At 44.2% G+C, this 23,333-nt stretch overlaps 1 protein-coding gene across 5 annotated transcripts; it reads left to right on the forward strand.

Moving 5' to 3' along the window:
- The first annotated feature begins 42 nt into the window (after positions 1–42).
- Positions 43–19,621, forward strand: btk (Bruton agammaglobulinemia tyrosine kinase). 5 transcript variants are annotated; one of them, XM_023795017.2, is made up of 19 exons: positions 43–487; positions 5,054–5,219; positions 5,554–5,658; positions 8,133–8,189; positions 8,388–8,469; positions 8,583–8,711; positions 9,489–9,550; positions 9,645–9,844; positions 10,490–10,552; positions 10,810–10,864; positions 11,695–11,774; positions 12,410–12,537; positions 12,664–12,738; positions 12,966–13,137; positions 13,415–13,628; positions 13,788–13,852; positions 13,993–14,111; positions 14,799–14,956; positions 15,078–19,621. In XM_023795017.2, the coding sequence occupies exons 2-19, from the start codon at positions 5,079–5,081 to the stop codon at positions 15,147–15,149; spliced, it is 1,977 nt and encodes a 658-aa protein (XP_023650785.1). In that variant the 5' UTR covers positions 43–487; positions 5,054–5,078; the 3' UTR covers positions 15,150–19,621. The 5 variants fall into 5 exon arrangements, with proteins under 5 accessions (XP_023650785.1, XP_023650782.1, XP_023650787.1 ...); XM_023795014.2 differs by having other exon boundaries at positions 14,799–19,621; XM_023795019.2 differs by lacking the exon at positions 8,133–8,189.
- The last annotated feature ends 3,712 nt before the right edge of the window (positions 19,622–23,333 follow it).

Consider the following 23,333-nt stretch of genomic DNA (forward strand, 5'->3'; position numbering starts at 1 on the left):
CGGGGGTGTATTTTGTATATACCTTTTAAGTTTCTAAAAAGAAAAAAAAAGTTTAGCATGAACTGTCGCTTTTCTTTTTAAAGTTATATCTCAGATTTATAACTAATATAAACACCACGTGCTACATACTGGGAAAGATGCAGAAATGTGCTTTTTGTCTTTTATATTGGCTCAAAACGTCTAATATGGTATATCGTAAATTATAAAATCATAAAACGAAATATGAAACAAATGAACAGGCCCATGCTATAAGCTTACTCGTATGCAGTTCCTGACATCAATTCAGACACAAGGTAACCGATAAGAAAATAACCAGGAAGCAAAAAAGAGGAAATGAAAGCCACTTTTGTGTGTGGTGGGTGCTGCTTGGTGTCCGTGTCCAGCACCGGCAAAGAGCAGACGGGCTAGCGACGCCGCCGCCGCCCCCTGGTGCTTCGCCACAGCGCTCACCGTTTCTCGTCCGCTCTGACTGTGACGAGTCCCGGGGGTAAGTGTGATGGAGTGAGAAGTGTCCTGGGGATTATGCTGTGAACAGTCCCCACTGTCTGGGGTCGGGCAAGGGGTATGGGGGTGATTAATGGTACTTAATGGTACTGGTATCTGAATAGGCCTATAGGCAGTACAACCAAGTATATAAAAATTGGATTGCATCAGTCTGACAGACCTGAAGTTATTTATAACTAATTCATACTTAATACCAGCAATAGTATTTAACTAATACAATACTAATACTATATAGTATTTAACAGGTGACAAGACTGGTCTGCTCGATGTTATTTAGATGAGAAGGCTAGTCCGTGGTCCATAAAATTTTTGGGTGATTTTCTGATGGGGAGTCTTTCGTCAAATACTGACCAGTTGTTCTCTGCATGATCATATTAAGTCAGCAAGGTCTCTTGAGGGCAAAGAGCGCAGGAATTGTCGGACAGAGGCAGTCACCGCCAACGTCTTCAACTGACTGCTTCAGTAGGGCACAGTTTGAGGAAAAACACTGCATACCCAGAAAGAAAGAAACTTTCCTGAAGATAATTGGTAGAAGAGAAACCAGCAGGAGAAAGTTGCAATGGAGGGGGAGAATTTAAACCCAACCTTGAATTTATTGCACTGACCCCCCCCCCCCCCCCCCCCCCCAGAGCTGAACTTATTTCAGAGTCATTTTAGTAACAGATCGATGGACACTGAAGTAATCTGGGTAGCTGGGGGAGGACTTATCTGACCAACATGATCTAAAACATTGCAGCCAATTTTGAGTGAAAGGTTCCCTTCAGGCAGCTAGCACACTGCAGCCTGGCTGAGGGGCGCTTGCTTTGTTGTGTGGCTGCACAGAGCAGTGGGTGCAATTTTCTTAGTGTTTTGTGGCGTTTTTTGCCATCTGCCTGTCAGGCACTGTGAAATCATGAAACTATGTTTCCAGTCTTCAAAAGCTGCAAATTCTCAACTTGTTTTGATGATCTACTGATTTAGCAAATGATAAACACAAATACTGTGACTATGTTGTTTTGCAGTATTTGGCTTCTTGCCACTACCTGTTCATTTCGGCGGCTGTCAGACATCTTGTGTGCTTCTAACTGCAACTGTGGCTTGTGCTTTTCATACAAAAAAAAAGCTATTTTGAGAGAATAGTCCCTAGTATGCAAATACATCCACATCTCATGCGTCCTCTGATCGTGGACACGGCTGTGAGAGCACTGGAGCCTAACCCAGGCATTGTAGGGTGTACACACAGTGTAGATCAGATTCAAACCTTAGAAATGTGTGAATATGGGCAGCACCAGCATATTTTGTAGAAGAGTGCTTCAGAGGAGCTAATGCATTTGGACAGGCTGCTTTTTGGTGAGTAATAGTAAATGTACTATTGCATAAAGGCCACATTTTACGGTAGTATAGTCAGTCAATCATTTCACTTACCTTAATAAGGAGCAGAATCCACCTGTTACTGCAAATGAGTCTGTTATTTGATTGGCCTTTTGCTGGCAAAGATACAGGGCATTGGCCCATTTTGAAAGCGCTGTAAAACAGTTGGGTATTGCCCGCTGACCTTGCAAGAGGAGCACACGTCTCTTCGTGTGACATGGCGTGTAAACCAGGCACCACAGAATTTTTGCATTTTTGAAAAATACATTTCCACAGTAGCCTACTTATTTAAATTATTTTGGTGATGTCACATTTGCAGGGATGTTACTGGGGGTGCTCAGCAGTTTCCAGTGAGTGCCTTAGCCCCCTCCCCCCAGTGCCCCCCTGCCGCTGCCCCTGTGTGTGAACCAGGGGATGTACATTGCTTATTCACACTTGGGGAGGGGGTACATTTCCCAAAAGCATAATCACTAACAGTGTTAGTAACTTACATACTAGAACCATATAACTGAATGGCCCCAACTATGTAAGTTGCTAATGGTAAACTACACAAGGGTTTGTTTTTTTAACAGGAAAGCTACATCAACACCTGCCTGTCACACCAAGGGCACAAAAAATGAGAAAGCCAACTTCCTGCATGACTGCCAGCCATCTCCAGCAGTCTCTCCCACCATTGTCGCTATTACCGCCACTTTACTATAAGCAGAAATGTGCTTTTTACTGTCCCCTAACAATGGGTCCGTTTGGTGTCCTAAAGTCAATGACTAGTGTCTTCCTATGATGCACAGGAAAATGAGAGGACATTTTAGAGACGGCAAGCAAACCTTTGGTAACATGTCTGGTGAAGGTGTCAGTGGACAAGCACAAGACCAGGAAATGACTGTGGAGGTTAAAAAGTAAGCTTGCGTGTAACTACTCTATCAAAAGATGTGCAGTGAGCTGCAATACGTGCCCTATCAGTGAAGGAAAGGTAGGCTTGGTTTAATTGCTCAGCTGAACAGATATCTTAAATTAAATTTATAATGAGGTTTCTTAGGTTTCTATTTAATTTGTTAACCTTAAAAAGACCGATTTATGGTTTCAAACCGGGAGCTGAATATTTGTTTAAAATGTTGCCCAGTGACTGTAGCTGAATGCCTCCTTGATTGGTTCTTTCTAAGAAAAGTATGTAGCCAAATCCATCACAGTAAAACTTGTCTAAACTACTAGCATTTTCTTTTCGACTGATTTCAGAGTATTGGACCAGATGGTTTGCCCCCCCCCCCCCCCCAAACAGCTAATTGTGGTTTGGGATTATGGTGAATATTGTAACGATCGCTAACTATATGACAGGAAGAGTGTGACCAATATGACAGAAACGTTGGAGTACTTTTACTCACTTCGCTTCGCATGCCTGAGTTTGCATTGTTTTCAGTAAGACTGGTCAGGTTTCATATGGAAGTAGTGAATAACAGGCTGTAACTTCATTGATTTGCATATTTACATTTACCGCGTGAGGGCAGATCCCTTCCCATTATCCGAAGTAAAAAGGAAAAAGGCAGATAGGCTGGAATAGCAGGTGCCTGTAGACGCTGGGGAGCAGGAGCTGCCTCTTGGCAATCAGACAATCGGGTAATGTCGATAGATTATTTACATGTGAAGTTCAATATAAGGCTAATGATTGATGGTGAGATCTGTAAACTTTTGGAGTTTATTGGGAATGATTATGTACAAGGCAGGCATGACTGTAAGCGCAGCGCTCCTTGTCTGTGTGCAAAGCCTACGTGCGAAGGCGCTGTCGCTGGGGCGGGTGTGAATGGTCACACCTTGTCCAGCGGTTCCCTGGCAGCAGTGGTGTTACTTTCAGTCGAGAATAGAGAAATGCACATCGTACGGCGCATGCTGGATCTGATGTTTCCTGCAACCCGATACATCGATCTCGGATAACTAGAATAATTTTCATGATTTCCAATTTTGCTTTCACTTTTTTTGTTTTTTTGCATACAGAAAAGCTTTACCGAAGTTCCTCAGGTAAAGTACTTCCCCATTTCGTGAGTACTTCCTCTGTTGTTCATGATCCTGGTCGGAATTCTTGCAGGTTTCTGTGATATAGGGGTTTCCATCCTTTTGATGTCCGCGAGGGGATTAAGCGTTACTACTTTTTTCCCAAATGTGCACAGAATGTGTGAACGTGAGGGGTCGTAAAAAGTAATGTATGTGTGTATTATGCTTATATTACATAGTGAGTACCACATGTTCCCTACAATGTAATAAAAACGTATTTTGACAGTGTGGGGACCATTTTCAGGTCCTCACAAACATCTGAGAATGCAACCAAAAAACTAAAAATGCCAAAAGTCTCGTATTTTGTTTGGTTACTTATCATTAAGGTTGGCCTGGGTAGAGGTTAAGGGTCGACATTTTGAGATTCCAGTTTTCCCCATATAAATGAATGGATAGTCCCCACAAAGATATAATTACAAACCTGTGTGATAGTGTATTACTGTATACTCTAATGTTATATACAGCTCTACATTTTTAAATCCTGGATTTATCCTGGTTCTGAGTGGCACGGTGCTTTCAGGCTCTAAGTTTCTAAGACAGCAGTACACTAGAACAGCGTGAAGCAGGAGCTACTGGGAATGACCAGAAACCAGCCAGTTAGAGGACAGAAGCAACTTTCTAATGCCAGAGATGACCGTCAGCTTAACCGGCGGTGCCTCATGAATTAGAGGATGACCTCAAATTACTTTCTAAAAGAATAGGAAACATTAAGTGGCGTGAAGTGCACTGCTAGGACAGTTCATAACAGGCATTTTACACGGGTTCATACCCATAAATTGAGAAATGAGTGAAACTGAAAATTTTGCTGCGGTGCCTTAATTTTTTGCAGAGCTGTGTGTACTGATATGATAAGAATTTGACATTGAGAAATGGCAGGGTGTATATTTGGACTTCCGGATGCTACGAGTTTCAGAGGGTTCAAACCAGGCCATCTTCAGATCCATAAATTTCTGCTACCAAGCAGTGCCAGCCAACCCATTAGGAGATGTTGGTCCCCAGCTAGGACACCATCTTCCAAGGGGTTGTGGACTTGGTGGGGGCTCAGGAGGTGCAGCTTGCCTAGGGCGCCACATGGGCTTGTCCAGTCACAACTCCAGTATGTGGATCAGACTTGTATACAGTTATCAGGACTGATTCCCATATTCTTTGTGTCCAGGTAAGGGGACAGAACTGACTCCACAATGGGGGACATCATCCTAGAGGACTTTTTCATTAAACGTTCTCAGCAGAAGAAGAAAACCTCTCCACTGAACTACAAGGAAAGGTTTTTCACCCTGAAGCAGGGGAAGCTCTCCTACTACGACTATGATTTGGAGAAAGGGGTATGTGCACAGGAATTGGGTACTGGGGAGTTAAGAATACTGCACCATACTTAGATCACTGTTGAGCTTCATATTGAATCATAGGTCGGGAAAGCCTATATGACTCGGGATTGCCAGGTGTGGACAGGGGCCTTGAAGCATGCCAGCACTTTGGTGGGGAGGGGCAGCCTAGGGTGAGCTTTTCTCAGGGAGTGAAAGATGTTTACCCTTGGCTCTAGCAAACCTTAATTCATGGAACTGGTGCACGCGAGTAATGTTATTCTAAGTCAAATAGCTTTGTGTTGATGATTTAAAAAATTGTATATACATGTCCTACTTCTGTTCACACACATAGAAGAAGAAAAGTTTGAAGGGATCTGTGGACCTGGAGAAGGTCAAGTGTGTGGAGAATGTGGAGCCGGAACTGAATGCCCCCCCAGAAAGGACCTACCCATTCCAGGTGGGCTGACCCAGGCGCATCTCCCTACCCAGAAGGACTCCTCACACTGCAGACAGCTCAGCTTTTATCACACTTAGTACAGTGAGACAGGTGCACCCCACTGCCCAGGAGGACTCCTCACACTGCAGACAGCTCAGCTTTTATCATACTTAGTACAGTGAGACAGGTGCACCCCACTGCCCAGGAGGACTCCTCACACTGCAGGCAGCTCAGCTTTTATCACACTTAGTACAGTGAGACAGGTGCACCCCACTGCCCAGGAGGACTCCTCACACTGCAGACAGCTCAGCTTTTATCACACTTAGTACAGTGAGACAGGTGCACCCCACTGCCCAGGAGGACTCCTCACACTGCAGACAGCTCAGCTTTTATCACACTTAGTACAGTGAGACAGGTGCACCCCACTGCCCAGGAGGACTCCTCACACTGCAGACAGCTCAGCTTTTATCACACTTAGTACAGTGAGACAGGTGCACATCATTGCCCAGGAGGACTCCTCACACTGCAGACAGCTCAGCTTTTATCACACTTAGTACAGTGAGACAGGTGCACCCCACTGCCCAGGAGGACTCCTCACACTGCAGACAGCTCAGCTTTTATCACACTTAGTACAGTGAGCCAGGTGCACATCACTGCCCAGGAGGACTCCTCACACTGCAGGCAGCTCAGCTTTTATCACACTTAGTACAGTGAGACAGGTGCACCCCACTGCCCAGGAGGACTCCTCACACTGCAGACAGCTCAGCTTTTATCACACTTAGTACAGTGAGACAGGTGCACATCATTGCCCAGGAGGACTCCTCACACTGCAGACAGCTCAGCTTTTATCACACTTAGTACAGTGAGACAGGTGCACCCCACTGCCCAGGAGGACTCCTCACACTGCAGACAGCTCAGCTTTTATCACACTTAGTACAGTGAGCCAGGTGCACATCACTGCCCAGGAGGACTCCTCACACTGCAGGCAGCTCAGCTTTTATCACACTTAGTACAGTGAGACAGGTGCACCTCACTCCCCAGGAGGACTTCTCACACTGCAGACAGCTCAGCTTTTATCATACTTAGTACAGTGAGACAGGTGCACCCCACTGCCCAGGAGGACTCCTCACACTGCAGACAGCTCAGGTTTTATCACACTTAGTACAGTGAGACAAATGCACATCATTTCCCAGGAGGACTCCTCACACTGCAGACAGCTCAGTTTTTATCACACTTAGTACAGTGAGCCAGGTGCACATCATTGCCCAGGAGGACTCCTCACACTGCAGGCAGCTCAGCTTTTATCACACTTAGTACAGTGAGACAAATGCACATCACTGCCCAGGAGGACTCCTCACACTGCAGGCAGCTCAGGTCTGTGATGATGACACATAAGAGCTTGAACCTGATGATCCTTTTCACAGCCTCATCGCCTCTGCCTTCAGTCCTTATTGTCCGAGTGAACCAGAGTGGAATGGGCTACCAGTGATATCACATCCTCTGTAGATGGTTATAACTGGTTACTTTGTTTATCTTGGAGACCTGAATGTTTTTAAAATAGGTGGGACTTTCTCAGGCAGAGATTCAATATGTCCATGAAAATGCCAGAAAGCTTTCAGAACGTCTGTTCTCTCATGTCTCCTTGGTTACAGGGAAGCAGAAAGTAAACTGGGGATTGTCACGTAATCCATGGTTTGGAAGCATGCAGGCCTTTCATGGAATTCTGTGGGCTGAGCAACTGTACATTTACTTAGCACTTTCATCCAAAGCCCATCTAACCTGGGAAGTGAACCAGCAACCTTCCAAACACAGGCACAGCATTCTAACCTCCTGGGCACCACACTGAACTTCTCCATGCCATTAGGGTTCAAACCTGTGTGGGGAAAACCCAGTGGGGTTCAAGTTTAATGCCTTAACCTCTCACACAGCCCCCTACCTTAAATAACTGATAAAAAAACATTTAACAATATCAGTAAAGTATCGCAAACAGATAATAAAGTCCAGCAGTGTGGCACTGACGCCGGCAGGGATATTTAAAGGGAAGCGAAAGGTGTGTTTAATATTCATCGGGACCTACAGGCCCAGGGCTGAACTCACTGTGGCATCCAGGTCCGAAACCATATTTGGTCTGACAACAGGAAGTGCACCCTTCCTGTAATACTTGCCTTCTGCCTGACAAGCTCTGTCATCTCGGGCGGCAGAGAACTGGGCATTGGGTTAGAGGCGCCGTGCAGTGTCTGAATTCGGAGGTAACGCAGTGCTCTATATATACGCTGATTAGGGGGGACCTAATGTGGGTAGTTTATCTCCGTTGCTTTGTGAAAAAATATCATAGAAAATCTATTTGGATGAAATGGTTAAATCAACAAACGAATGGTAGGCTCATTTAAGGCTCAGATATAAAATTATGTTTTTATTGTAAGTGGAAGAAGATAGTGTAGTGTGTGCTGTTAGTTCACATGGTGAGAAGAATCCATTCCTCCGTTCTGGACAAGGTGGCAGGGAGCTGTGGAACCTCACTGCAGCAAACCCTCACTGGGGACACACTATGGGTAAGCCTTGCTTCACTGTGTGTCTTTGGACATGGGAGGAAACACACTTAGAACACGTGACCTTCACACACACAAAGCAGAGGGATTTGAACCCCCACTCCTTGAGGGGGGGGGGGGGGTAATAGTGCTACCCACTGTGCCACCATGCAACCCCAACCTAAAAGAAACAGGAAATGAACATTTACCCCTCCACGACAGATCATTTATGATGAAGGGCCGCTGTATATCTTTGCCAAGACGGAAGAAATTCGCAGGCAGTGGATACATGTACTGAAGCAAGGTCAGTGAAGCCAAGTGGTCAGTGATGATCGCCTGGGCGTGGCAGAAAGAAGCCCAGCCTTTCCCGTGCTCTAATGCCCCCCCCCCCCTTTTCCCATGCCTGTCTCACACAAGAGGTGAAGTACAATAAGGACCTGCTGCCCAAGTATCACCCCTGCTTCTGGGTGGACGGTGTCTGGCTGTGCTGTCATCAGGAGGTCAAGCAGGCCATGGGCTGTATGGTGCTGGAGACCCGCAGCACCGGTCAGTGCTTCTCAGATCTTCTGCAGAGGCTCACGCTCCACCCCTATCCTGCCCCGTTTCTGTGTATGTTTATATTGACGTTTGTTTCTATTAGTTACATAAACTCCTCTTACTCATTGGCTGAATTTCACATCACCTTCCCCAACATAAAAGGAACAAAGAAACCCAAGCAGAACCAAGCAGATGTTATCAGGCTGAAGACCACCTCACTGGCTCCAGAAGCTTTTCTATTTTTTTGTGATAAAATTTATAACACACTTAAAATATTTTCAAAATACAGCATTTTATCTAGGAAATCTTTCAATGTGCTGAATTAAAATCTATACAGATTTCTAGTTACATCACTGTATTTGATAGTGTATAATGTTTGTTTCAGCCTTCATAACATTTTATGTAATAAAGACTAGTCAAAAGACTAAAATTTACAGACTTAGAATCAACGTACTGTGTAATAAATATGATTGAGATAAAATAAGCTGCTAAACCATAAATTTTCACAGCGCTAGTGGGAGCCATTTTAAAATGGGCAGGTTGAGCATGGTGCCCATGAGGCGGTGTGATGCTGATGTGGTTCTCCCTCTCTTTCTGTGAAGGATTCTTAGCGCAGCATTGTCCCTCTCTTTCTGTGAAGGATTGTGAGCCCAACATTCTCTTTCTCTCCTTCTCTTTCTGTGATGGATTATCAGCACAGCATTCTCTCTCTCTCTCTCTCTCTCTCTCCTTCTGTGAAGGATTCTCAGCCCAGTATTCTCTTTCTCTCCCTCTCTTTCTGTAAAGGATTCTCAGCCCAGGTTTCACAGCGTAAGTCCAGGAAACCGCTCCCTCCAACTCCAGACCAGGTTGGTCTCATTATATTTGAACCTTGAAAAACACCCTTGGATCAGTCCCCTGGTCACCTGACATCCCATCCCTCGCCTTCTCCCTGTCACACAGGAGAAGAATTCAAGGCCATTGCCCCTCCAGCCGTTGCCCCCAGAGCCCCCTCAGCCTGCCACGTCTTTGGAAATGAAGGTCATTGCAGAGTATGATTATGTACCTCAGAGCGAACAGGACCTGGAGCTGAAGAGAGGAGAAGAGTACACTGTCTTGGCGAAGGACAGTGCCAACTGGTGGAAGGCCAAGGATAGATACGGGTGGGTGTAGGCTCCATGTCAGTGGATAGCCAGCATCCATGCATGATGGTACAGGTCCTTCCAACACACCTTGGTGTTAATGACGTCATTTTGATGACCTTTGTTCCTGTAAAAAGTCAGGAACAAGTCTGGGTCTGGTAGGCGGTAATGAACTTTCTCCAATAAGAAACGAACCAAAGAGGTTAACAGACGAGAGTGCACATAGAGTTTCCACAGGAAATGGCAGTAGTTACTATTAATAGAGATCAGTGTCTGATAGCATAAGGTTCTACATGGTACTTGAATAGAATATAGATGTTTTCAAGCACATTTACAGACTAGGAAGGAGAGTCTGGTATTTAATTAGATAAACATTTGGCAGTGAACAGTTGTAAATTTCTACCTAAAGAGACAGATTATCATATCTTTTTGCTTTCTGAAAATATATAAAATGCCCATTGATCATCTAAGCATGACCCCCTTCTCAAACAGTCAACTCTACAGTGAATTTCAGAGTAAGGTTACTGTATTGGATGACTATGCAAAAGCACAGATCTCAATCCATTTGTTGGCACTAGACATTTGTTAAATGTTTAAAGTATCAGAGTAAAGCAAAAGACTTTGCACGGGTAAGGGTGTCATTTGTATTTTTTGTTTTTTCTACAGAAATGAGGGCTACATTCCGAGCAATTTCGTCAGTGAAGTTCAGAATGGACTCGAGCAGTTTGAGTAAGAAAGACCATTTGAAACCTTCTCGCCAACAACTGAACACCCTAAGCCAACCCCCAGAAATTTGCTTAGCAGTTCGATGGTGCTCTGAAAACGACGGACAAAGGTTGATTTACATAAGCGCATGGGCAAAGATCTGGGTCCCAGATATTCTGTGTCTAGTTAAAGTCAATGGTTGTTCTGCTAAAAGTTCGTTATGGTCAACGCACATAGAAAAAACACCAACGGACTTCCTCCTGCCCTTACTCACTCTGCAGATGGTACTGCAAGAACATGAACCGCAGCCAAGCAGAGAACCTGCTGAGGAAGGAGGTAAGCGGGCAGCCTGTGGGCTCCCTCATCTCCCACCACGACCCTGTTGTGGTTCTTCAATAAGATGTTCTCGCATATGGTAGTGCAGACATGCATTTTTTCCATTCTCTTCCTGTTTTACATTTGCCAGCTTGCCAGTTTACCGTTTAGCTACTGGCATCAGCTTTGCCACTTTAGCAGTTCGATGGTGCTCTGAAAACGACGGACAAAGGTTGATTTACATAAGCGCATGGGCAAAGATCTGGGTCTGGGCCGTGCTGAGGATCAACTGCATAGGGAATGGAAATATGGATGACTGCTCACAGTAGCAATAATGAGTCATAAACACTACCTTTAATATTAGCTGCCTCTGCTTAGCCTGTCTGAGTTAGTAGCTTCTTGAAACGTGTGTGTTTGTGACTTAAGCTGTGTCCCAATGCAGAGGCTGCAGCCTTCTACGGCTGCATTCAAAGACCAAATGCGTCACAGCAACATGACTGTCCCTTTTCAAAGGTTCCTTCAAATGCAGCTTAGAAATGCTTCCTTCTTTTCCCAGGCTACTAAGAATCCACCCAATGGATCCTTCATGGCCCAATCTTTCCCAGGTTTCACAGTGCAGATTTACAAAGACTACATAGATACAGCCCCTGAATTGGGACACAGCCATAGGTCTGCAGGAGCAGTAAATGCACATGCAGGTTAACTGAGGATCACCATCTCACATCAGTCGACCCATGACATCATCACACACGTCTGTCACTGACACTGCCCTTAGAGATGCCGTGGATGTGTACATGCCTGCCAAAGCTTCAGGCTGCCTGCACACCATGTTCTTTACATTTGTGCTGCAGAACAAAGATGGCGGCTTTCTGGTACGGGACTCTAGCAAGGCTGGGAAGTACACCGTCTCCGTGTTCAGTAAGGGTGGAGGGTGAGTTCAAAGTTCTGTATGATTGTGTATAAGTATATTAGTGTGTATGAATGGGTATGAGTGTATGAGCATATGAGTGTGTATGAGTATATTAGTGTGTATGAATGGGTATGAGTGTATGAGCATATGAGTGTGTATGAGTATATTAGTGTGTATGAATGGGTATGAGTGTATGAGCATATGAGTGTGTATGAGTATATTAGTGTGTATGAATGGGTATGAGTGTATGAGCATATGAGTGTGTATGAGTATATTAGTGTGTATGAATGGGTATGAGTGTATGAGCATATGAGTGTGTATGAGTATATTAGTGTGTATGAATGGGTATGAGTGTATGAGCATATGAGTGTGTATGAGTATATCAGCGCATGAGTACATATGAGTATGTGAGCGTATGTGTGTACATGTGACCATAGCTTACTGAGAAACCTGAGCCTGCAAAGACATATAAATCTCTTTATGCAAAATCCATATTTGGTTGCTTGCCACTCTGGGGCTAATGAGGTTCTGGTGAACCTGTTTTATCAGTAGATAACAAGTTATCTTTTCTCTGGAACTCTGCCACACGCCATGTTGACACCTGAACTGTCATGTCCTGCTTCTGAAATGTCGCTCTTCTCTCTCTGGCCTTCAAGCGATGCAGCTCCTGCATGCAGACACTACAACATTTGTACAAATCAGCAGGGCCAGTTCTACCTCGCTGAGAGGCACAACTTCGACACGATACCCGATCTCATTAAATACCACCAGCACAACGCCGCAGGTTGGATTCCTTACGGAACCGCTCCTGCATCTCTCTCACCTGGAACTCAAACTATGACAGATAACATCCTTTTGTAATAATAATGTTGGTGACCACATGGCTGTGTGTTCTTGTGTCTATCCAAAGGAATGGTGAGCAGGCTGAAGTATGTTGTGTCAAACAAGACCCAAAATGCTCCGTCTACAGCTGGCCTTGGATATGGTGAGTAAGGCATGGAGCCGGGCTTATGGAAGCCAAATTATCAATGGTCAGAAGGATGGGTGACCCTGCCTGTTGCTTAACTGCGTGATTAGACTCTGAAGAACAGCAAACACAGCATTTGGTGCCTTGAGCTGTAGGGGGCCGTCCTATGCACTGCCTGATCTAAAAGGTTCATCACAAGGTATTGATATTGACACTCCTTTCTTGTTTGCTTCTGCTGACTTCAGGGGTCTGGGAGATTGACCCACGTCACCTGACCTGCATCAAGGACCTAGGCTGCGGGCAGTTCGGGGTGGTGAAGTACGGCAAGTGGCAGGGCCGGCATGATGTGGCCATCAAGATGATCAAGGAGGGCTCCATGTCAGAAGATGACTTCATTGAAGAAGCTAAAGTCATGATGTAAGTGTTGTGCACTCCTTAAGGTGACACGAGAGTGTGTGCGTTTTGGGGGTTATAATTATAGATTTTACAGCATTTTCACAACAAAATATTTAGGGATATTTTGTGATTAAGTTTCTTCCAGGGCCACAAGAGCCCTAACCTGTGAGATCAGGGTGAGGATTTTTGCTGTTATCTACTACGCTATCTGCCTTGACAATGAACCTGACTGGGTGCAGCAACATCATCTCCCAGGATGCTGAAGGTATTCCTCTTTTGTTGGGGTTCCCTTTGCCAGGAAACTCCAGCATACCAACCTGGTGCAGCTGTATGGCGTCTGCACCAAACAGAGACCCATCTACATCGTCACCGAATTCCTTTCCAATGGCTGCTTGCTGACCTACCTCCGTGAAGTCATGACCCCACATCCCATCCAGCTGCTGGAGATGTGCAAGGATGTGAGCGAGGGCATGGCCTACCTGGAGTCGCTGCAGTACCTCCACAGGGACCTGGTGAGAGCCATAATGAAGCTTGTAGCTTTAGGCTTCGTCTTGCAAATCAGTGGCTCAGCTTTGAACCCTTTTAGGTTTATAGCCAAGGTTCATTATTTGCTTCCCATAGGCTGATGATGCTTCTGTGAGCCCTTTTAAATATTTCTGCTCTGTTTTCAGGCAGCCAGAAATTGCTTGGTGGATGGAAATGGAACAGTAAAAGTCACTGACTTTGGATTATCAAGGTATGGCCTTTCCTGAAAAAAAAATAAAAATGAATATGCCGCTGTACCAGACTCAAACATCTTGGCAGGAATCCTGGGAATAACCCTGATGGAATCTTCCCAATCCCACTCTGCACCCATCCCTCCTCTGCTGTTTCCAGGTACGTCCTGGACGATGAGTACACTAGCTCTGAGGGCTCCAAGTTCCCTGTCCGTTGGTCACCACCCGAAGTCCTCCTCTACTGCAAATTCAGCAGCAAGTCTGACGTCTGGGCATTTGGTAAGTGTCTGTTTGGTGTTAAACCGGGCTGCTTTGATAACACCCGGAAAATTTTGGAATGCCAGAATTCCTTAATATGGTCAAATTATTTCTGAGCAACAGATTTTTTTCACAAAAGACTGATATAAATTACAAGATTGCTTTTTTCTTCCAAAATCCAATCTAATTTCACAGTAGGACTTAAATCAGGTATGGAGCCCGTAAAGGGACATCGAAAGAAAAAAAAAATTATGGTAGAAAAAAATTATATTAACATTAAAATAAATAGTCCTTTGGCAAGATCACATAATATTTTTGCATCATCTTATAAAACTTCAGCATTATCTCACAAATATTTTTGCAAGATCTCGCAATACTTTTCTGTTACCTCACAATGCATACTGTATTTATTCATAATTGCACTGTGTGCTGTTAGAGTAGAATAAATGTACTATAGAACTAAAAGACGTGGACATATCCAGTAAAGTGTGCTTTCAGCAAAAGACTGTGGGGGACCATGCACACCATTTCATTTTCAGATTATGTATTTTTTATGCATATTTATTATTAAATGCACCAAAAATTACAGCATCATGGGGGCACGGTTCAGCCCTGCTGAAGATTAACTGAACAAATGTACCTGGTTTTTGCAATGCTGCTTGAGCCCACTAAAGACATGTTTTGTTTGCTTGTGTTTTACCTCACTAGGGGTTCTTATGTGGGAAATCTATACCCTGGGTAAGATGCCCTATGAACGCCTTAATAACACAGAGATAGTACAGAAACTCTCCAGTGGGCTTCGTCTCTATCGCCCCCAACTGGCTAATGAGAGAGTGTACAGCATTATGGCAGCCTGTTGGAATGAGGTCTGTGATTTTAATAATTTCTCCCTTACTTGTGTAAGTCACTGTCAGTCATTCATAGAACCACAGATCGAATCCATCCTTGTTTGACTGTGTCATGTTCCTGACTTGTGTCCTCTTTCAGAAACCGGAAGATCGTCCACCTTTTCAAGAACTTGTGTCCATTATTCAGGACTTGCTATATGACCTCCAGTAGCCAGGAATTTCCAAGCATCATCCTCATCAGTCTAGGCGCTATCATCTGTCGACACCTAGCAGAGTCATCTACCGAAGTGTCCATCCTACCCAGAGTGAGAGAGACGCATAGCAACACTGTAAAGCCAGAAAACTCCCTGTCAATGTGACTACTGTGTGATGTTTGACTGAATGTTGCTAGGGTAGATACAGCCTGTTTAACTAGGTTTTCATCGTTCAGGAAGTTTTATGCTTGTTAAAACACCACAAACTGAGGCTGTGTTTGGAATGTCCCCTATATCGTGATCGATTCGGCCAATTTGTAGTGCTGTTCAAATTCTCAACTCTACATATCATTCACTATTATTGTGCACTATAAAGTCATCGCAAGGCACACCAAAATCCAGTGCATTGAAGCTGTACCCTACATTGGTTGACTTAGACCATCATGCATTACGGGCTGTCATGTGAGTGTCGGAACCAGATTGGAAAAACTTAGCTACACCACACAGATCGCTACCTAATAGCACCACAGTCTGAACCATGACCATTAGCCACTGTTAAGTAGCTCACTTATGAAATACTTGCACATGAGCTATAACAACAGTGGCAGAGCTACTGCTGCTTAAAAAACAAATATTTTGATGTATTTCACTGCTTTGCATGAGTAATGTTAATTTACAATTAATACAGTATACTGAAGATTAGACTACAATACCATAGTTACAACTGCAGTCCCCACAATGCTTGCATAAGTGGTTACAGTACAGACAAGTATGCTGTAAATAAAGCTGTGTACACATATTTCTGTTTAAGTTTTATTTATATTTCAGAATTGTTAAGATGTATGTCAATTAAAATGTTTACTTACTGAAATAGCAACATTGATTTCTGCGTTCTGGCGTTTAAGCAACAGAGATAAAAATTACGAATATCCGTCACATGTTATCTGGCAGCATAACATCCGCCTAGTGTCCAAAATATGTCTGCCCTTATCCCCTAGGGAGTGTCCTACATAGAAAACACTATACAGTGAGTGAGTGAACAAGTGGACATTGCAAACATGGCCTGAGAGTGGAATGTGGCTTTAAAGTCTGCCTGGTGGGAGGGATGACTGTGCGTTGTCAGTCACATGATGGAATAACCTACTTCTCATTGGTTACTTTAGTTCCCATTAGGGTAAACCAGCCAGTGATCATCAGCACGTTGAAATCTGACACACTTCGGTTTCAAAGCCTCATTTCTATGACCACTGCCATAACCTCTATTAATAAAAACAACAACAATTACTGCGCTTCTGCCGCAAGGAAGCCATGGCCAACACTCAAACCCAAATCTAAAGCAGGCAATGACCCAAGGCACACCACTTACGGCCTATGGCCCTTCGCAAGGCTCCTTGCATTGCTACCCAATAACAGTAATATCAAATGGAGTACTTGTGTGAATGGAGAGCCGTTCCATTGTTAATTTTAGTAGGGGTCGTGGAAATTATATAGGAAAAGCTCATGTCACTTGAGGATATTTATTCAAATACGAGTCTTTAAACAGATAGTGTGAATTTTTGAGTTTTCTGTTACATAGGGCTGTCGCGGTTAGGAAATTTCCCTTGCGGTTTTTATGGGTGGCTCAATAGCGCGGTATGCGGTATTACCGCCGTTTAAAAATAAATAAATAAATAAATAAATAAATAATCTTGATTTTACTGCATACAAAGCTCTATTGCTAAGTTATGTAGCATATACTGTATTGTTGCTTTTTAACTGACAGAGAGACAAAACATTTTTTGTTTATTTTTTTAATGCCAAACAGCAATAAGAACATGCCTTTTCCAATTTAAAAAATGAAATCAAATCATTCTAAAGTAGGCTAACAATAAACAAACAATAAGAAATTATTTTTTCCAATTTGAAAAACAAAAAAAGGTTTCTCCACTGTATTGAATGGAACCATCTCCTCAACTAGATACTGTGTAACAGCGGCTGTAAGACATTTAGGCTATACCGGTTACTTTCACGGTTGTATTTGACCGATTTCGCAAAGGCTTTAGCTACTCCTAACTGTCGGCTAGTACCGGTGTTCCGGGCAATTCAGTTTCCCTATGTTTCCCCTGTCGCGCGCTGATTTGTACACGGTTTCGCTGTTGTTTTCATGTCTTTTTACGAAGCTCTTGAGGTAAACAAGCCACATATTTTAAAACATCACATGTTTTTTGTTTTTACTGATAATAAATGAAAGTATTTAATTCGCTGGATAGAGATATTTCTTGATGAAAACGGTATAGTATTGCTTATAAGACTATATTATGCGTGACGATCTACTGTATTCGCATGTAATAATGTACTTGAGTGATTTTCAGACATTTCACATACCTCTTTGCTTTAATATTAGGGGAAACATTATTTCCCGATAGACAGGGGAAACATAGGGAAACCGAATTGCCCGGAACACCTGTCTCAGCTGTTCTTTTTGATGTTGCTCCGCGACCTGATGCTGGAAGAGGCAGCTGCGCTTCAATGGCTGGATGACAGTTAGCGAGATGACACCGCAAATTAGATGTATTGCCGCGTGTCACAGGGACCTTTTTGCCACAAATTTTGCAAATCGGTTCATCTAAATTTGCCGGCTCACCCTTTTCATTGGGTTGAAAGCCGAAATGTTCCCAAACTGGCGACGTGACATTAGGTTTTGGGACGAGAGCGTTTCAGTATTCAAAATCAACGAAACCCCGGATATTAACAGTTCGCGGGAAAATGACACTCGTAACACTCTGGTATCATTATTCATTTATTTAACATTCAATACAGGTGATGAATTGTAAAACAATAAGGCCACAGCCTCATAAAGAAGAAGAAAAAAATAATTAACCCTGTCCCTGCGGTTGCCGCGGTTTCTGCGGTTGCTTTCCTTCCTCTGCGGTTGGCTTGTCAATAGCGCGGTATTACAATATTGCGGTTATCGCGACAGCCCTACTGTTACATAGTATCAAAATCCCCTTATAGATGAGTGAAATGCAGCTTTAGTTGCCATTTGCACAAGTGTGTTGGAATGCTTCTTTTTGCATAGCCCATCATGCACTCCTTTGAGACATACATACACCGATCAGCTGTAATATTAAAACACCTGCCTGCACCTTATTGTGTAGGTCCCCCGCATGCTGCAAAAACAGTTCTGATCCGAGGCATGGACTCCACAAGACCTCTGAAGGTGTCCAGTGGTATCTGGCACTGAGAAATTAGCAGCAGATCTTGAAGCCCTGTAAGTTGTGAGGTGGGGCTCCCATGGACCAGACTTGTCCAGCAGGTCCCACAGATGCCAGATTTGATTGAGATCTGGGGAATTTGGAGGCCAAGTCAACACATCAAACTATTTTTCATATTCCTTAAACCATTCCTGAACTAATTTTGCAGTACACCAGGCCGCATTAGCCTTGGCTGCCCATGATCACCAACTGGCCCTCCGTGGATCACTTTTGGTAGGTACTGACCACTGCATACTGGGAACACCCCACAAGATCTGCCACTTTGGAATTGATCTGACCCAGTCATCTAGCCATCACGATTCGGGCCTTGTCAAAGTCGCTCAGATCCTTACGCTTCCCAATCTTTCCTGCTTCCAACACGTCAACTTTAAGAACTGACTGTTCACTTGCCAAATATAAGGGCACCCTTGACAGGTGCCATTGTAACAACATAACCAAAATGTCATTCACTTCACCTGTCAATGATTTTAATGTTATGGCTGATCAGTGTGTATGCTGTTGAGGGCCAAGCTTGGGACCCGAGTGCCGGGTCACCTGTCCATCCAGCACCCCTGAAGCATTTTTCAGGGGGTTAAGTGCCCAGCAGACATGTGACTATTCTTCCAATCTTCCAATCACAGGCAGTTGCATAACCCAATGAACCACACACTGTGTTGTTATTGGGCAGTGATGGGTGTGGTGTGGTTAACTGAATGAAGATATGAGTTCATGAACTCTCCTCATTGTATATGGTCTTAAAAAAACAATATTTAACCTAGAGTAACAGTGGTTCTGTAGGAACTAATTTTGTCTGAACCTCTGCACCGTCAACTGATGTGGCACCTGATTAAGGATTGAATTGTCTGGCATGAATCTGTGCACTCTTCACATCACAATGGATTGTCTGGGATGAGTCTGTGCACTCTTCACATCACACTGGACTGTCTAGGATCAGTCTGTTCATTCTTCACATCACACCGGATCATCTGGGATAAGGTTGTGCACTCTTCATATGCCCTTCAGAATAATATGAAATGCAGATGGGAGGCTGACCCCTACTGAAAGGGTGTGTGGATATGGATATCACCAGCAGTTAAGAGGGCATAGGATGATGGGATGGTGATCACTGGGTGTTTGTAAAGACTTCTGCTTCTAGCTAGAATAAGTTAATTCTGTTGGAGTTGTCTGTCAAATCTACTTGTTTTTAACTTTCCATAATAAATAATATTGTCAATAAAATAATAATAATAAAATGATCATTCTTCCTTCTTTGTCTACTTCCTCTTTTGTAGAAGACTAAACACTTCGAAGTTGCTCTGCTCCACAGCACTAAGAATAAATTTCCTCTGCATAAAGCTGAACCATTTCTGTGTCTTTCTGAAAATCTGTTCCAGTGCTATTGTGAAGAGATTCAAATGTGGCTCAGTATTGTATCTGCACTATTAATGAATGAATGTGGTTTTCTTCCAGAAACATTCCAGTAAATACTTTTGGTTGAATGCTTTATTCTGTAATGAAGTGCAACAGTAAACTGATTAAGCACAATGTGAGTATTCTTGCATTTCAATACACTGCCTGAACATTTTAACTTATCCCTGATTTATCATTATTATTATTATTATATAATTATATATTATATGCAGCACATATGGGCGCACCACCGGGGGGGTGGGGGTTGATCGCCGAAACAAGAGGGGGACAAAAAAAAAAAACACATCATCGACGTCTATGTTTTAAAACTGTTCTTGTGCTTTTAACTCATGACTATGCTCTAAATATGCTGTTTAAAATATTTAAGAAACGTAAGGCCTGGCCGCTGGCAGTAGATGTTATGACCAGCGATGTTGCTGCGATGGGCACCGTCTCCTTTACTGTCCTCAGTGCTTGTTCACCCCAGTGGAGGGAGGAGGAGGGGGGGCGGCACTGCTGAGCGTCTATTTAGTAGTAGCCAGAGTGGTAGTAGCCTGTCGCTCATTGACGTGGTGGGGCATCTATTTACGGCAGGATGGAGAGAGCAAAAAAGTTCAGGTGCTCAAGGCAGAAAGAGAATAAAGAAAAGGAGAAGGAGTGCGAGGGAATGCGGCAAAAAGTGCTGATGTGGGTGAAAGACAGAAACAGGTATGAACTGTGATGGAAACAAATGTCACTTATGTGCAAGCTTGTGCCCAGCGTCAGGGATCAGGCTCTGAATTTCACAGAAAACTAGGCTAGATAGTGCTGCTGCTGCTGGCTTACTTGGGTTAGCAAGCTGAAATTGCAGAGCTATTTCTTGCTGATGCACACAGGCTATAGGCAAGGATTTAGAAGCTGTCTGTCAAATTGATTGAAATGTGGTGCGTGCAACGTGAATGAAACGTATCGTTAACGTCGGTCGGACTAGCACCTGATCATGTAATCACCGTTCATGGATAGCTAGCTGACACATGGCTGACAGAAAGTCGGATGAAAGTAATACGACGAGTCACGACGACACTGTGAACTAATGTACATTGCAACTAGGCCTATATGTAAACATTAGGGCTGTCAAAATTAACGGGTTAACGTGGATTAATCCATCATCATGATTAATCTGATTAAAATTTTTAACGCAATTAACCCATCTGCAGCGCAGAATGACTCAAAATCCCTGAAATGTCTCTGTCAACCCATTTCGGGCAGTTTTGGTGCGTTTCATTTGCCCTCGGAACTCATATTCCGAGTCGGATTCCGAGTTTTGAAGCCGGAAGTGACGACATGCGCGCTCCCGTTTCTCAGAGATCCGAGAAATATCTCGGAGCAGCACAGAGGATCCCAAGTTCAGAATCCAAGATGGCTGCACCCTTTATAAACAGAAGGGAAAGTTGTAGTTTTATACTGTTTAAGCACTACTTCTCATTTGTGGCTAATTAAATTGGTCGCACAAACTATACCATCCAACTTATCTGTGGATGTTGCTAACAATGGCAATTAACAGGGCTAGAATTGGATTTCATGATTAGTCGGATTATTTGTTGGACTTACGGTAGTTCGGGCTAATTGTAAGTGAACGAAGATAACGACCATTTAAACTGAGGTACCTTAAATCCGACAAGTTGTCCGGCTAGGCAAAAAATCTTGCTTTTTGATATGGGTCCATGGTATTGCACTTCTGTGGCAGATGGAATGCATCCGACTCGTGTTCAAGATGTTCAATAAACATGTTAAGTGCATATACATGTATATTCCCTTTTTTCTTGAGTCTGTTTGCTCATGCAAAATGAAATGCGATTAATATAGATTAAAAATGAATGATATTTAATTGACGTCTGTTAGCGTAACGTTCCATCTGGGCTCTAGAACGTAGCAATGACGCGGGGACTAGACGCCAAGTGCAATGACAGCGTTGCAGAAAACTATGCACCGTGGGCACCCTCTAGGGCTGGAAACAGGGGGGGCTGGTATCCCAAGCAGCACTAGAAGGGAGACAGACCTGTAGCAGACACGGGTAGGGAATTGTGAGCGTATTCTGTCCATGACAGATACTGTATCTACTCCATAAACCAGGGGAGTGGGATCCCAGACAGCGCAACATGCGCTCCAAATCCTGGTTGGCACGCTCTACCTGACTGTTGGTCTGGGGATGAAATCCCGAAGACAGGCTCGCTGTGGCACCAAGTAACCTGCAGAACTCCTGCCAAAAATGGGAAACGAACTGGGGACCCCTGTCAGAAACAATGTTAGTCTGCAATCCATGGAGCTTGAACACATGATCTATCAATAACTGAGCAGTTTCTTTTGCAGAGGGGAGCTTAGGAATGGGAATAAAGTGGGCCACCTTAGAAAATCAGTCGACCACAGTAAGTACCCCTGTGTGCCCTTCAGACAGTGGAAGACCAGTCACAAAATCCAAGGCAACATGTGACCAGGCCGCCGAGGTACAGGTAAGGGTTGCAATAGTGCAGCCAGAGGTTGAGACAGAGTCTTGTTTCGCGCACAGACAGGGCAAGCCGTGATATAGCTTTGGACATCCTGAAGCATCGTTGGCCACCAAAAACGCTGTCTCTGGAGGGCGACAGTTCCCCGGATTCCTGGGTGGCATACTACTGTAGGAGGCCACTGACTCCACTCCTCCAGGGCCAACTTAACAGCCAGCAGTTCACGGTTTCCAATGTCATAGTTCCTTTCGGGTGACGTCAGCTTACGAGAAAAGAAAGCACAGGGATGAATCTTGTCATCCTTAGCAGAGCATTGGGAGAGAACGGCCCCAAGTCCTGTACCCGAGGCATCAACCTCAACAATAAACTGCCTAGACGGGTCAGACAATTGCAAAATGGGAGCAGAGGTGCAGTGAAGGTATCTTGGGCCTCAGGGGTCCACTGAAAAAGAACCTTGGAAGATGTGAGAGGGGCAGCAACCGTACTGTAACCCTGGATAAAACGGCGGTAGAAATTAGCGAATCCCAAAAAGCGCTGCAGATCCTTGCGCGTACGGGGCTGCAGCCATTGGCTGACAGCCCTCACCTTGGCTGGGTCCATCTTGACCGTGCCTTCAGCAAGAATGAATCCTAAAAAGGATATGGAGCGTTGGTGGAACTCGTACTTCTCGGCCTTCACAAATAAGCCATTAACCAGGAACCTTTGGAGGACTCCATGGACGTGCTGCACATGATCCCTCTCATTCTGGGAAAAAAATATCGTCCAGGTACACGAATACAAAGCGATTCAGCATATCCCAAAGAACCTCGTTGACCAGGTTTTGGAAGACTGCAGGAGCATTAGTAAGCCCAAAAGGCATTACCAGATACTCATAATGACCAGTAGGCGTGTTAAACGCAGTCTTCCACTCGTCACCCTCCCTGATCCGAATTAGATGGTAGGCATTTCCCGTCGTTCCCTCTCGTGCTGGGTAAGTCGGTTGTTGAGAACCAGATCAATTAGGTCTTCTAATTCATTAGGCAGATTGCGAGTAGCCAGCTCGTCCTTAATGTTTTCAGACAGTCCCTAGTAAAAA

Source organism: Paramormyrops kingsleyae, chromosome 10, assembly GCF_048594095.1.
Source record: "Paramormyrops kingsleyae isolate MSU_618 chromosome 10, PKINGS_0.4, whole genome shotgun sequence".
NCBI lineage: Eukaryota > Metazoa > Chordata > Actinopteri > Osteoglossiformes > Mormyridae > Paramormyrops > Paramormyrops kingsleyae.

What these genes read in the sequence shown, in the direction of transcription:
- btk (XM_023795014.2), top strand. Translation starts at nt 5,079, where the DNA reads ATGGGGGACATCATCCTAGAGGACTTTTTCATTAAACGTTCTCAGCAG. An exon ending in AAGGCCAAGGATAGATACGG is followed by an intron (nt 9,845 to 10,489) that starts GTGGGTGTAGGC and finishes TTTTTTCTACAG; the next exon opens with AAATGAGGGCTACATTCCGA. An exon ending in CCACCAGCACAACGCCGCAG is followed by an intron (nt 12,538 to 12,663) that starts GTTGGATTCCTT and finishes GTCTATCCAAAG; the next exon opens with GAATGGTGAGCAGGCTGAAG.